This window comes from Salvia splendens, chromosome 8 (genome assembly GCF_004379255.2).
Source record: "Salvia splendens isolate huo1 chromosome 8, SspV2, whole genome shotgun sequence".
NCBI classification, from domain to species: domain Eukaryota; kingdom Viridiplantae; phylum Streptophyta; class Magnoliopsida; order Lamiales; family Lamiaceae; genus Salvia; species Salvia splendens.
In genome coordinates, this window is record NC_056039.1 from 28,497,473 (window position 1) to 28,510,780 (window position 13,308).

Here is a 13,308-nt window from a genome sequence, read left to right on the forward strand (position 1 = left end):
AGAATATCGATATGAAAGAATTTCATATCGTTATCGTATCGAAAGTTTCGATATATCGAATTTCGATATATCGAACTTTCGATATGGATAATATCAATATCGTTATCGTATCGATATTTCGATATATCGTACCGAAATTTGATATATCGATATATCGAATTTCGGTACGATATATCGAAATATCGATATCGTATCGAATACCTGTATATCGAAAATTATAATTTCAAATATGTTTCGATATATATGATATATTCGAATATTTGATATAAAACGATATATCGAAAATATCGATATATATCGTATATTCGATATAAAACGATATATCGAAAATATCGATATATATCGTATATTCGATATAAAACGATATATCGCAATATAAGGAAATTCATATCGTTATCGTATCGAAAATTTACGATACGGTATCGTTTCGTATCGAAAATTACGATATATCGAAAATCCGATAATTTTTCGATATTTTTCAATACAATACGAGCGATATATTATTTTTTCGATATTTTTCCCCAGCCCTAATCCTGGAGACATTTTTCTCTTTTATCTTGAAGATAAGTATTCTTAACGATGATTGGCTACAACCTAAAGAGCTTTAGCCAAACAATGGAAAAGCTTAAATTGATTTCTCAATGGCACGTGCTAATCATGACCGCGACTAAATATTTGGACAATAAAACAAAGTTGAATGGTTTCACTCAATAATCAATGGATCTAATCTGATCCCTCAACTCCTTTGTCATAATATCTCTTTTTTATATATAACTTTTTGTTACCAGATAGTAGTTGAAGAGTAGTAGTAATTTTTTTGGATTATTCCGAAGTGATTTGATATTTCCATTTTTAGCAACAAAAAAATGTTAGTACTCTCTTTTTTTCTCAGTTTCATAAATTTTGTGTTTTCATATAAATAAGTTGAGATTTGGATGAAAGGAGTAATATGTTTTGAGATACAATAGTAATGCTCATATTTAGACAAAAAAGTGCAATCGAATATCCCCAAAATAATCATAAGTGTCTTATGTATTTAATGTGTATCATATTTTTAATGAATTAATATAGTAGTAGAATTTTCTTAAAACGGTAAATACTGTTGAAGGCGAGTCAAATAACGGAAATTCCATAAACCGTTTTTATTTCCTTAATGAAAGCAGAGAATAAGATTAACAAAACGCAAACATGAATCTAGCTTTAGCCATAAAAGGTGGTAGTACTTTTAAATTTTAACTAATAAAATGATCATGTTTTAATGATTTTATTTAACTGCAAATCTATTTATATTATTATCCATTTTAAATTAGAGAAATTATGATTTGATTCAAATGGAAAAAATATATCAGAAATAAAAGAAATTACTACTTTGGCTGAAGAAAAAAATGTCAAATGAACTCATTTAGAGAATTTTCTTACTTTTATTTTATACTCCTACTAAAATTATAATTTTATATCTCACTAAAATACTATAAAAATTACTCCGTACATCATTTAAATAGGCTAATTTAACGTCCTTCCAAAATTGTATAAGAGTGTTCACAATAGTGGACACCCGCCACGGAACAGCCATGTCATAACATAAAATACTTCCACAACCATAAAAACACTTTCACAGCTATAAAAACTTGTCCAATCCAATAGACAATTATGCCACAACCACAAATCACATTACTTAATCAATTATTGGTATATTTTAATTGGATTAGAATAAAATTAATTGAACAATAATAAATAATGGAGTGGAGTGAAAAAATGAATTGGGAATAAATATTTTATAGAAATATATTTAGAAAAAAAAATTGTACCGCCGAGTCCGCGGTGGCCGGCGTGCATTGGTCCGCCTCCCCGCCCCTTCCACGCCGCGTTTGCAGCGTTGCCACCATCCGTGGATTCCGCGCCCCCACCCCTTCCCCGCCGCAGCTTCACGCTTCCAGCAGTGGTGCGCAGCGGCGCCACCACCGTAGACCGTCTAAAGCATCCGCCAATAGCCAACTGCTTATATTGATTTATGAAAGAAGTCTTTTCTTTTTCACTTTCAAGAAATTAGCCAATACTGCAAAATTTTACAATATCTGAATTGGAGTCTAATAGATTTAATTTAACAGAACAACTAAATCGGTTCCATACTTTGGACTAAGAGTACTTCCGTGAAATTTGGGATCCAAAGTCCAAACTCCTATCCATGTATTGAGGTATTTGTAATTAAAAAATAACAATAAAATACTCATAAATTAAATAATGATTTTAAAATCTGAATCGTGATCCATATCCACATAAGATCAAATTAGCTATTCAAAGGAGTCAGGAGGTGGGACCCGCACAGGGCTAATAAATTTAATTTGTGGAGATGAAGAAGCAACCATTAAAATTCAAAAGATGAATACTGTTTTTCTTAGGATGACATCAATACTTTTCCACCCGAAGACTAATTAGTCCAACCTTCAATATTTTAATCTACTGATAATCATCGTATTTAGAGCATCTTCAATACGTTAGGACGTCAAATAGCCATCAAATAGCCTTCACACTGCCACATCATCAGCACTACAATTCTCCTGCCACATCAGCTTGCCACATCAACTGGACATCAAATAGCCCTCACATAGCCTTCACACTACCTATCCACATCACTAATAACAATTATATAATTTAATTTATACTCGTATCAACATACGGAATTTAATTTACGAGACAAATACGGAAAATTCGAATAATAATATTAAAATTTAAAAAGTACATTAATTTTTAAAAAAAAGTACAATAATTAAAAAAATTACATTTAAAAAATTACATAAATTTGCATAAAAACTAACGCCTTGCAATCCTCCGCGCCCACAACTCTTCAACTAAATCCTTTTGCAGTCGAATATGAGCCTCCGTCTGACGCATGTCGGAATGAAAATGAGGTTCAACGCGCGAATATATAGTGTTTTCGAAAAAAAAAAAAAATTTTTTAATCCGACGCCGGTTTGGCGCCGATCCGGGACGCACAATGGCGCCCGTGAGGATCGGCGTCGGAACCGGCGTCAGCGCGGGAATCAGCATGGCGACGCCGATTTCGCCGACGCCGGTTCCAATGGTTCGGCGTCAAACCGGCGTCGGCGAAAAATCGGCGTCGCGGTGGTGACGCCGGTTATTGGAGATGCTCTTAGCCTTTCTATTTTTTATGCCGGAGTTTCTACAATAAACTATTGATAATTAATTGAGTAGTTAATATGGTAACAACAATAACAGAAAAATAACACACGATTCCGGTGCGAATTGAATGGAATAGTATTTTTATTGTTGGCGTTTTAAAATCAAATAAATACGGCGAATCTCTATTTATGTGGATACGAAATTAAGACATCCTTAGCCAAACAACAGCTTTTTAGGGAATCATTAACCCCGAATATACAAGAGATAAATAAAATTGAATTTTATCCGTCATAATAATCAATATGGAATTATTATCATTTGAGAATCGCGAAAAAGAGCCCAAGAAGAGAAGAAATGTGCAGCGCTGTTATCCAAGTCAACTGATTCACTCTATTTATTTGGCTATCTATCCAGTTTCTCTCACTTCACAAACAGCGCTCACTCTTTTCAGGTATTCATTGCAGCATTCAATTCTTCATTTTCTTGTCGTCTATCCATCTTCAATTGTCTGTTTTGTTTCATCGTATCAAATGATTCATTCATTTTTAATCTGTTTCTGTCCCAAACGCCATTGTTTGATGCTATTCTGTATACAGTCACATTTGTTTCTGATTTTGGACTTCATTTTCTTACAACATATCTCTTCAATTTGATTTTGGTGTGTGTTCAATTGCCTCTATCCCTTTGTTTAGTATTATTAATCAGTCATAAAATCCAGATTGGACGAGTAAAAAGAGGGATTTTGATACTAGAATGATGAATATAGAGAAAGCTTACAATTTGGAATAAAGGTATTGGGATCAGATAATTTGGATGCTTGTCTTCTTTTATGTTAACATGTTCATTATATGTGACTGGTAAATACCATGAATCATGCTTATTTCTGATCCCTATGAATTTTGTGGTACAAAATTTAGAATGATTGTGGAGTAGTATATGTTTTTCTTGTGGATCACCTATTGTGTAACATGCCTTGTTTTGGCCAATACTTTTGTCAATAGGTAGCCGGTGAACATGGAGGGCGGCGTTGTGAAACCGGATAAAACAGCATTCACAGATTGCTGGCGAATATCATGGCAGAAACCTTATATTATGAGGCTTGCCTTCTCAGCTGGTCTTGGAGGCCTATTGTTTGGCTATGATACAGGTATACAATACATACATACCCTTCTTCTTTGTATGCAACGACTTGTCATAACGATCGAGTTTCTCCACTGTCCCGTGAACTTGCATCGATCATTTCTTGACTAATGAAAGGTGTTGCTTAACCTCAGGTGTTATTTCTGGAGCCTTGCTTTATATTCGTGATGAATTTAAAACTGTCGATAAGCACACTTGGTTGCAGGCGAGCGCTTCCCTTCATATCGGTCTAATTTTTTCATCTATGTCTGGAGTGGTATAATGACCTTGTATGTTCCACCTATGCAACAGGAAACTATAGTTAGCATGGCCGTAGCCGGTGCTATTGTTGGTGCTGGATTTGGTGGCGTATTGAACGACAAGTATGGGCGAAAGAAATCCATTATGTTGGCTGATGTACTGTTTTTTATTGGTGCAATTGTTATGGCTGCCTCTGTAGCTCCTTGGATGATAATCCTGGGAAGAATTTTTGTTGGCCTTGGTGTCGGGATGGCGTCCATGACGTCACCACTTTACATCTCGGAAGCATCACCGGCTAGAATCAGAGGAGCACTTGTCAGCACCAATGGCCTCCTGATCACAGGAGGACAATTCTTGTCATATCTCATCAATCTAGCATTCACCCATGTAAGTAGCTTTCCAGCCTTGGCCAACATTTTTAATTCTTTTGTAACATGTGTGAATGTGTTTGAAGGCAAAAGGAACGTGGCGTTGGATGCTCGGTATAGCTGGACTTCCGGCCCTCCTTCAGTTTTTCCTAATGCTGTCGCTTCCCGAGTCTCCTAGATGGTTATATCGGCAGGTAACAACACATTACTATCCTGCATCTTAAACGTATGTGTGGATCGTTCTCGTCAGAGAAGTGGTGACATTCCTGATGTTCTGATCAGGGCAATGTGAAAGAAGCTAGGGTCATTTTGGAGAAAATCTACCCTGCAGATGAAGTCGAAGACGAGATGAAGGCTTTGGAGACATCGGTCGAGGCTGAGAAGGCGGACGAAAGTTCCATGGGAGACACTCTAGTCTCAAAGATGAAGCACATTTGGGGTCACGACGTGGTGCGTAGAGGGCTGTACGCGGGCGTGACTGTGCAGGTGGCTCAACAGTTTGTAGGCATAAACACGGTGATGTACTACAGTCCCACTATAGTCCAGTTCGCAGGGTTTGCTTCTAAGCAGACAGCCATGGCGCTGTCTCTCATCACCTCCGGCCTAAACGCAGTCGGATCCATCGGGAGCATGTTCACCGTGGACAGATATGGTAGGAGAAGGCTGATGATCATATCAATGTTTGGAATCATAAGCTGCCTCATCGTGCTAGCTGCCCTATTCTACCAGGCATCCGAGCACGCCCCGCCTGTCACTAGCCTCGAGTCTTTTCACTTTGGCGCGAACGCCACATGTTATAAATATGTCCAGGCCTCCCAACCATCAGACTGGAACTGCATGTCCTGCCTCAGATCCTCCTCTGACTGCGCCTTCTGTGCTAACGGAAAAGTGAGTTTTTTTTTTTTTTTTTTGAAAAATTAGAGATTTTTGTTATATGTATGGCTTGTATGAATCCTGTGTTTGTTTGGGATTAGTATCGTGCGGGAGCATGCTTGGCCGTGACGGACACAGTAAAAGACATGTGTGGGGCAGAACATCGGACGTGGTACACGAAAGGTTGTCCGAGCAAGTTTGGGATATACACAGTGCTTCTGTTGGGATTGTACATCATATGTTACTCGCCCGGAATGGGAACTGTGCCATGGATTGTGAACTCGGAGATATATCCTCTAAAATACAGAGGCATCGGAGGGGGGATCGCAGCAGTATCGAATTGGGTGTCAAATCTCATTGTGAGTGAGACCTTCTTGACTCTGACGGAGACGCTTGGTCCCGCGGGCACGTTCCTGTTGTTTGCGGGATTTTCGGCTATCGGACTCATAGCCATATATTTCCTGGTACCCGAGACCAAGGGGCTGCAGTTCGAGGAAGTGGAGAAGATGCTGCAAAAGGGTTTCAGACCCAAACCATGTTGCTCTTCCAAGGATGAAGACGACGCCGTTGAACGCAACTAGTTAGTGTTTATTATGCTTTTACTTTCTACTAGTGGTTGATATATTTATGCCCACCAAGTGCGTTAATATCCTATAAGTTTGATAGATTTGCATTATCATGATTCATGAGTGTTGATCGCCCATCTACTTGACCTATAACAGATGAAGTTCCACTTGAAACAAAAGGTGATTATTAAGAGGGGGAAAGGAATAAACTCGAACTCGATTAAATTAGTGAAATTCATGATTTGGTACAAATGTAAAAGCTTTTACAATGAATGGAATCTACAAAGTTGGGAATAAAGATGGGCATGCCATGGTTTCCTACTTTTGCCCCCTCCTAAATACACCGACACTAGCAACCAAAAACCAATAATAAATAAATAAATAAATAAAAAGGCTGGGAATAGAAAACTGGACTGCACGACAAAAAATACCTACCTGCTCTGCCAGCTATGGCCATAATAACAAAGAGAAGAAAAAAAAAAGAAGCCCAAGGAGAGAGAGAGATTCACCACCAAACTACGTAATCTGGGTGTGGGTTCGGTGGCTGGACCCTATCATGGTAAATTGCACGACTGCATGTTGTTGGTGGACCAACTTTACACCACAGGCTCAGGTCCCACCCACCTCCATTCTTATGTTTCAATTCTACTCCATAGTCCATACCATATTCTTGCCATAAATTCCCTCTTTAATTCAGAATAACTAGCACCTTAACCTTTGTTTCCTCTCCTGCATTCCACTTTAATTTTCAATCTTAAACAAACAGGTCAAAGGATCACACATCACTCAACTGAAAGTGAAACACTTAACTAGTGCAATAAAAGCGTCTTGTATTCAAGATATAAGATATATTCACATCAATACAAACTAATGGGCATGCAGGCAGCCCTTCCCTCGCCCCTGCACACCGATACATGAACGTAAAACACAAATACAACATCGATATTACAACAAAGTAAGCTTGAGCACATACTAAAACTTATGCCTAGTCTGAAATCCGAATCAGACTACCTTCGGGCCACACCCAACAAAACCAAGGATGATGACCGGAATTCTCAAGAAAGGAAAAAAAAAAAAAAACTTAAACGGCAGCAGTCAGAAAAAGGCATGGATCACCCGATCAGGGTGAAGACCTCCCCAGAAGAGAACCAGTCAACCAAACATAAAATACAACTACTGAGGTCAGCTCCTTATCACTAACTAGTAGCTTCTTAATTTGTTTTTCTTGATATTTGGTTTAAATTACTCAACCACTCTATGTACAAGTCCAAGAAAACACTTGCTATATACAGCCAACAGCAAGCCATCACAACAGCATAGTGTAATAATAAGCCATTTATTATACCTCACCCTCACTTTTATGGACTTGAGGAAGAAGCTTCTTGTCTTGGCTCTCTTAAGTAACCAAGAAGCCTTTCAGCCTGAAAAAAAAGTTAAAACGGAGTAAGTTACAACTGTATGACAGCATAAAAATGGCAGCTTTTAGTATAAAAACGTTAGAAAAGCTACACGCAAATTGTAGCCGAGCAAGGAAAGCAACACTTGAGCAGTTATAGATACTCTAAATAATGCAAGAATAAGAAACCAAGACCACTAGAATTGTATGCTACTATATGAAAACAATCAAGATTAGCACCAACCCATCAAGATCAAGGCACTGATCATTTAGGCTTTGGAAGGAAAGATTATGACATAAACTGCAATTATTATTAGCAAGTGGTGCTCCCTTTTATCATAGATTCAAATACATATCTATGTCCCCTCGTTTTCACAATCATTTTCAATAATTAGGATAATTACACGTTCAAACCCGGATTTGGGAGTAATCTGGTAGCAATTATGTTTGACTTATAGTCCAAGATCCCAAATGAATACTGCAAAAAAGTTCATCCCAATTCCCAAAAACACATAAAATTCGGTAATCTAACTGAGTCTGAAATGTATTGAAATCTTGAAAAGAATAATCAACTGACCTTATGCTTAGCTTTAGCCGTCCCATTCTGTGACAGCGCCACCAACGGCGGAATGCCCCCTTCTCTGACCAGCAATCCCCTGTTCCTAACACTCTCGGCGCAAAGCTGGAGAAGAGTCAGCACTGCGAACTCCTTCCCTTTGCTGCTCCCATCCTCAATCGCCTCCACCAAAGCCGCAATCCCGCCTTCCTCAATGATCGCCTCTTGGCCCATCTCAATCGCCGCCAAGCTGCTCAAAACCACCATCGCCTTCTCCGACAATCCACTCCCCTGTTCAACCACCAGCCCCACCAGCGGCCTGACGACACCAGCGCTAACCGCTCTCTCCTTATTCAACGAGACGGAGCACAGCTTGTAGAGCGTCGTGAGCGCGTCCTTCTTCCCCCTGACCGAGCCGTTTATCAGCAACGCAACCAGCGGCGGAATCGCGCCGCAAGCCCCAATCGACAGCTTGTACTCGTCGACCAGAGCCAAACTCAGCAGCGCGCAGGCAGCGTTCTGCTTGGACGCCTCGGTACCTGTTTTCAGCACGTAAATTAGGGATTTGACTGCGCCGGCTCTGGTTAACACGCTCTTGTTGCCGTCGTGGAGGGACAGATTGAGCAGCGCCGTCACCGCGTGCTCCTGCGTCATAGCGTCCGAGCAATTGAGAAGCGGAATCAGAGCGGGCACCGCGCCCGACTCCCCAATCAAAGCCCGATTATCGGCCCGGTTCTTCGCCAGTAACCGCAATTTAGCCGCCGCCGACCTCTTGACTGCAATTGAAGAAGACCGCAAGCCGTCGACGCAGAGCTTGACGGTTGGTTGGAGGTCTTCCGGCGAGATGCTCTCGATTATCTCCGTGGAAAACGTTTCTCTCTGGAGAAAACCGGAACAAGGCTCCTGGTCGTGGTCAGAGGCAGTAGCTTGACTGAGAGTGGGATCCGGGAGAGTGGCGAGGCGCTGAAGCTCGCCGGAGATGTCGCTGGAGCAGGCGGAGAAATCGGTGAAGGCGCGTGAGATGTCCAGCATGTCGTCGGAGTGGCTCTTAGAATCGGTAGATGATTTAGTGGCGAGCTCGCCGAGGCGTAGGTCGATGACGGAGTCGGTGAGATTCTCCGATAGGTTGGGCGATTTGTCGAAGACCGGAAGGGATTGGTCGGTGTCGAAGATGGTGGAGCGGATTGTGCGCATGGAGCGGCCCATAGAGCGGGTAACCGAAGCGGAGGAGGGCGGCGGCCGAGCTTGGTTGCAGTTGAAACGGTAATTGATGTTTGGATTAGATTGTGAGTGAGAGTGTGAATCATCTACGGAGACCATGGCGAGTGAGTAGCTGAAGCAAGCAAAGCCGAGATTGGCAAGTTCAAGGAATTTTCATGGCCGACGGTAGTGATAGAAATTATGGATAAAAATGATGTTGTATATATAGAAGAGGAGAATGGTAGTAATTTGATTTTGATTTTTAAATATTTTTGTGTGGGAGGAAGAATTCATATTCATTGGAGTGGATTTGGTTGGTTGGGCCATGCGCCTGAAGGTCGGGCCCTCATCGTCCTGTGATAGGCTGATGAGTATGTTGGCAGTGTCGGGTGCCGTCACGGTTTAGCGGCCTTTAGGGCACCCGCAACGCGTGCCGCCGGCGTTCCGCGTGCCGTTCCGCCGGAACGGTTTCGCCGCGGAACGCGTTGCGGCGCACCGTTCCGCTCCCATTCCGTTCCCATTCCGTTCCGCGTGCCGACGGCACGGAACGCGGCACGGCTTGTGCCGCCACGCGCTCGGGCGACGTGGCGCTCCCCGCTTCGTGCGTGCTTCCCACTCGCCGGCCCGCGAGTGGGACACGTCAGCGATGACGCAATAATTAATTTTTTTAAAAAAAATATATTTTTATAAATTTTTTTTAAACGGTCATATTACCGTTTTTTTAACTTTTTTTAATTTTTTTATTTTTATTTTTATTTTCTTATTCTATAAATACACCTAATTTATTACATTTCACACACAACTACACATCTACTCTTCCTAAACCAACATCAATTCCTCTCCAATTTTCTATTTCAATCTCCTTCACAAAATGTCCGGCGACGGGAATTACGGCGGTGGCGGCTCCGGTGGGTGGGATCTCAACGCGTTCGGCGATTGGGAGACCATGTACAACACACTAGGTGGTTCCGGGTCGTCGACGCCGGGCACCCAGGGGTCGGCGACGCCGGGTGGGTACCAACCACCCACTTTCGATGTGGATGCCTACGCTCGACCACCCGGCTCGCGGCTCTCTCAGGGTTTGTCCCAGATTCGGGAGGATATCCCCGTAGAACCCACCCAGGGAGGAAGCCGAGGCGGTGGAAGCTCTAGGGCTGCGTCTGAGGCACCCGAGGAGGAGGAGGAGGAGGAACTGGATGATCTGGGCCGGCATCCGTACAACAACGAAGAAACTAAGGCGGTGTACACCGCCTGGCTCACCGTCTCGTACGATCCCATCGTCGGGAACCAACAAGCCGCCAAGTGCTTCTGGGAAAAGGTCTGTGATGTCTACCACCAGACTAAGCCGAAAGGGGCCCGGAAGCGCAAATATACAATGCTCCGTGCTCACTTTGACCGAGTCGACGCACAGGTCAAAAAATTTTGCGGCATCTACGCGGCCGAAGCGGCGAACTACCAAAGCGGAGCTTCGGGTGCCAACATTCTGAGGGCGGCTTTGCGCATTTTCTACCAGGACACCGGCCTACAGTTCAAATATGTTGATATTTGGCAGCTCGTCAAGGACGAGGAAAGGTGGGCCGGCGGTGTCCGCTCGAGCTCGGGCTCAACCTCAAAGCGTACGAAGCACACGGCGAGCGGCCGCTACTCGTCTGGTGACACCGGTGAGGCCAGCGAGGGTACACCGCAGGTGTTTGGGGGTACGGGGGATCCAATGCCCGACGAATACGGGGGATCCAGCCGTGGGCGCCGTCGGCCGCAAGGGACGAAGGCGGCGAAGACGGCTAGAGCGAGGAAGGGCCGAGGCAAATCAAGCCAGTCGGCCTCGGGATCGGGCTCGCGGGGAGGCTCGGACACACTTATGGTGGCGTACATGACCGCCACAATGGCGGACACTTCCCGCTTCTCGTACGCCCAATTCACGGCCTGGTGGAACGGAATTGTGTATATGGCATCACAACTTGGCCTTCCGACTCCCCCTCAACCTCGACCGCCTCCGGAGGATGATTCGCCGGCGGAGTAGTTTTTTTATTTTCCCACGTTTAATTGTGTGTTTTTTATTTTGTGTTTTTTATGTTTTTAGAATTTTAATTGTGTGCTTTTTTTTTTATTTTTTTAAGTTTAAGTTGAATTTTTTTTAATGTTGTGTGTTTTTTAATAAAGTGTGTTTGTTTTTTATTAAAGTGTGTTTATTTAAATTGAATTGGGTTGGAAATAAAAAAAAATGAAATTGAATGAATAGTAATTTAAGGAACGGTTAAGGAACGAAGGGTTGCAGGTTCCGTTCCTTAGTTAAGGAATGGAGTAAAAAAGTACAGTGGGGCCCTCAAATAGTGGTTTAAGGAACGGTATAGGAACGGTATAGGAACAGCATTGTGGATGACCTTATTTTTCTGAGCCTGTTGCCTGCAATGACGACGACGTCGTATGTCACCCCTCCATTTCATTTTTGAATTGTAAGTATCAACGACCTTGTTCCCGGGCAGACCCCAAGTCCCTACAATATCATAAGTCGTATCTTATTTTATAAGCAAGACTACAACTTCTATAACCCTCCAGATCTCATCCAAGTTGCAAACGTTAAATTGCATTATTCACAACTACAAACTATTTTAGTTATAAAATTAAAAACATTGAATGTGGAATCATGTTGAGTCAAATGATTTTTGACTAATAATAAATGTTACAAGACATTTAATTTTGTGAAATTAAATGTAATAACGTCGATCTACGTTTCGAGTAGATGAGCGTAGTATATTCATTTTCTCAAATCCGATTCCCGGTGAGTGAGATATAATATATTAAAGTTGGTCACAATAAAGTTAGAAATGAGCTATGTGAAAAGACTAAGAGATTAATTAACTAGGTGTTAATTATTCCACATCGGGGATGATAAACTTCTTTGATGAAGTATTTAATCAGATGAATTATCATGTGTAATAATTATCGTGGAATAATACGGGTGACAGAGCCCACACGCGCGCGCCGCCGCCGCCCGCGACCCGCGCATCGTGCTACGTGTCCCGTGACCCGTGGAGCTGGTCGTTGAGCATGGTTCGGGCCCCGCTTGTTCTTTTTAGACCACCCCAAACTCCACGCTATCCCCGACGGGTCCTAGTCCACGTCATGGTCCCGCTGGACCCCGAAGCATGAATGAAGACAAAAGGTTCCCGCTGGACCCCGACGCACAACGGGAGACAAATGGTCCCCGCTGGACCCCGACGCATTACGGGAGACAAAAGGTCCCCACTGGACCCCGACGCATTACGGGAGACAAAAGGTCCCCGATGGACCCCGACGGTCCATGGTGTATCCCGTCGTGTAGCATGTCCAGGTGCATTGTCTCTTCAGCCCCCACTGGCTAGTGCACCAGTCAATAACCTCCGGCGGTTAAAGTCAAGCCATCATGACACACATAATGGTTGTTGAATCCATTAATGCCCTGCAGGTGGACTTGGCCTATAAATAGGCATGCATCCATTGCATTCTAAAAAAAGAACATACAAGCATACTCCCATACACGCTCTCTCCCTCTCTGCATTGTCTTCCCGTCGAAGCTCTGCCCTCACCATCATCTAGTTCGCCGGAGCTTGTTCCGTCTGCGGTGCTGCAACGAACAAGACGAAGCCGTTTTATCTTTGGGGACGACACGCCAAATCGAGAGCACTACCGGGGCGTATCTCGTCTTGCAGAAAGAGGACTCCTCGACTCGGCTTACGTCTTTACGGTTTATTGTTTCGAATTCTTCTTTGTAATTTCAATTCAATTTATTTTCCGTTTAATTTCTCTTTTCTTCATTGGGTTGTACTACGCCCGGTTAGTGTATCTTTG

General features: G+C 42.8%; 2 protein-coding genes across 5 annotated transcripts; one reads left to right on the plus strand and one right to left on the minus strand.

Annotated features, from left to right (window-relative positions):
• Window positions 1-3,444: 3,444 nt before the first annotated feature.
• LOC121744213 (inositol transporter 4-like) lies at window positions 3,445-6,444 on the plus strand. 2 transcript variants are annotated; one of them, XM_042137693.1, is made up of 7 exons: window positions 3,445-3,592; window positions 4,143-4,288; window positions 4,416-4,486; window positions 4,573-4,908; window positions 4,976-5,083; window positions 5,172-5,777; window positions 5,864-6,444. In XM_042137693.1, exons 2-7 carry the CDS (start codon window positions 4,156-4,158, stop codon window positions 6,341-6,343), a joined length of 1,734 nt encoding a protein of 577 aa, XP_041993627.1. In that variant the 5' UTR covers window positions 3,445-3,592; window positions 4,143-4,155; the 3' UTR covers window positions 6,344-6,444. The 2 variants fall into 2 exon arrangements, with proteins under 2 accessions (XP_041993627.1, XP_041993628.1); XM_042137694.1 differs by lacking the exon at window positions 3,445-3,592 and adding an exon at window positions 3,860-3,932.
• Window positions 6,445-6,529: 85 nt separating this feature from the next.
• Window positions 6,530-9,723, minus strand: LOC121744214 (U-box domain-containing protein 4-like). Of its 3 annotated transcripts, none has more exons than XM_042137696.1 (3): window positions 8,302-9,723; window positions 7,674-7,749; window positions 6,530-7,057 (listed from the first exon to the last, which is right to left on the minus strand). In XM_042137696.1, exons 1-2 carry the CDS (start codon window positions 9,598-9,600, stop codon window positions 7,687-7,689), a joined length of 1,362 nt encoding a protein of 453 aa, XP_041993630.1. In that variant the 5' UTR covers window positions 9,601-9,723; the 3' UTR covers window positions 6,530-7,057; window positions 7,674-7,686. The 3 variants fall into 3 exon arrangements, with proteins under 3 accessions (XP_041993630.1, XP_041993631.1, XP_041993629.1); XM_042137697.1 differs by having other exon boundaries at window positions 6,530-7,067; XM_042137695.1 differs by having other exon boundaries at window positions 6,530-7,749; window positions 8,302-9,722.
• Window positions 9,724-13,308: the final 3,585 nt, after the last annotated feature.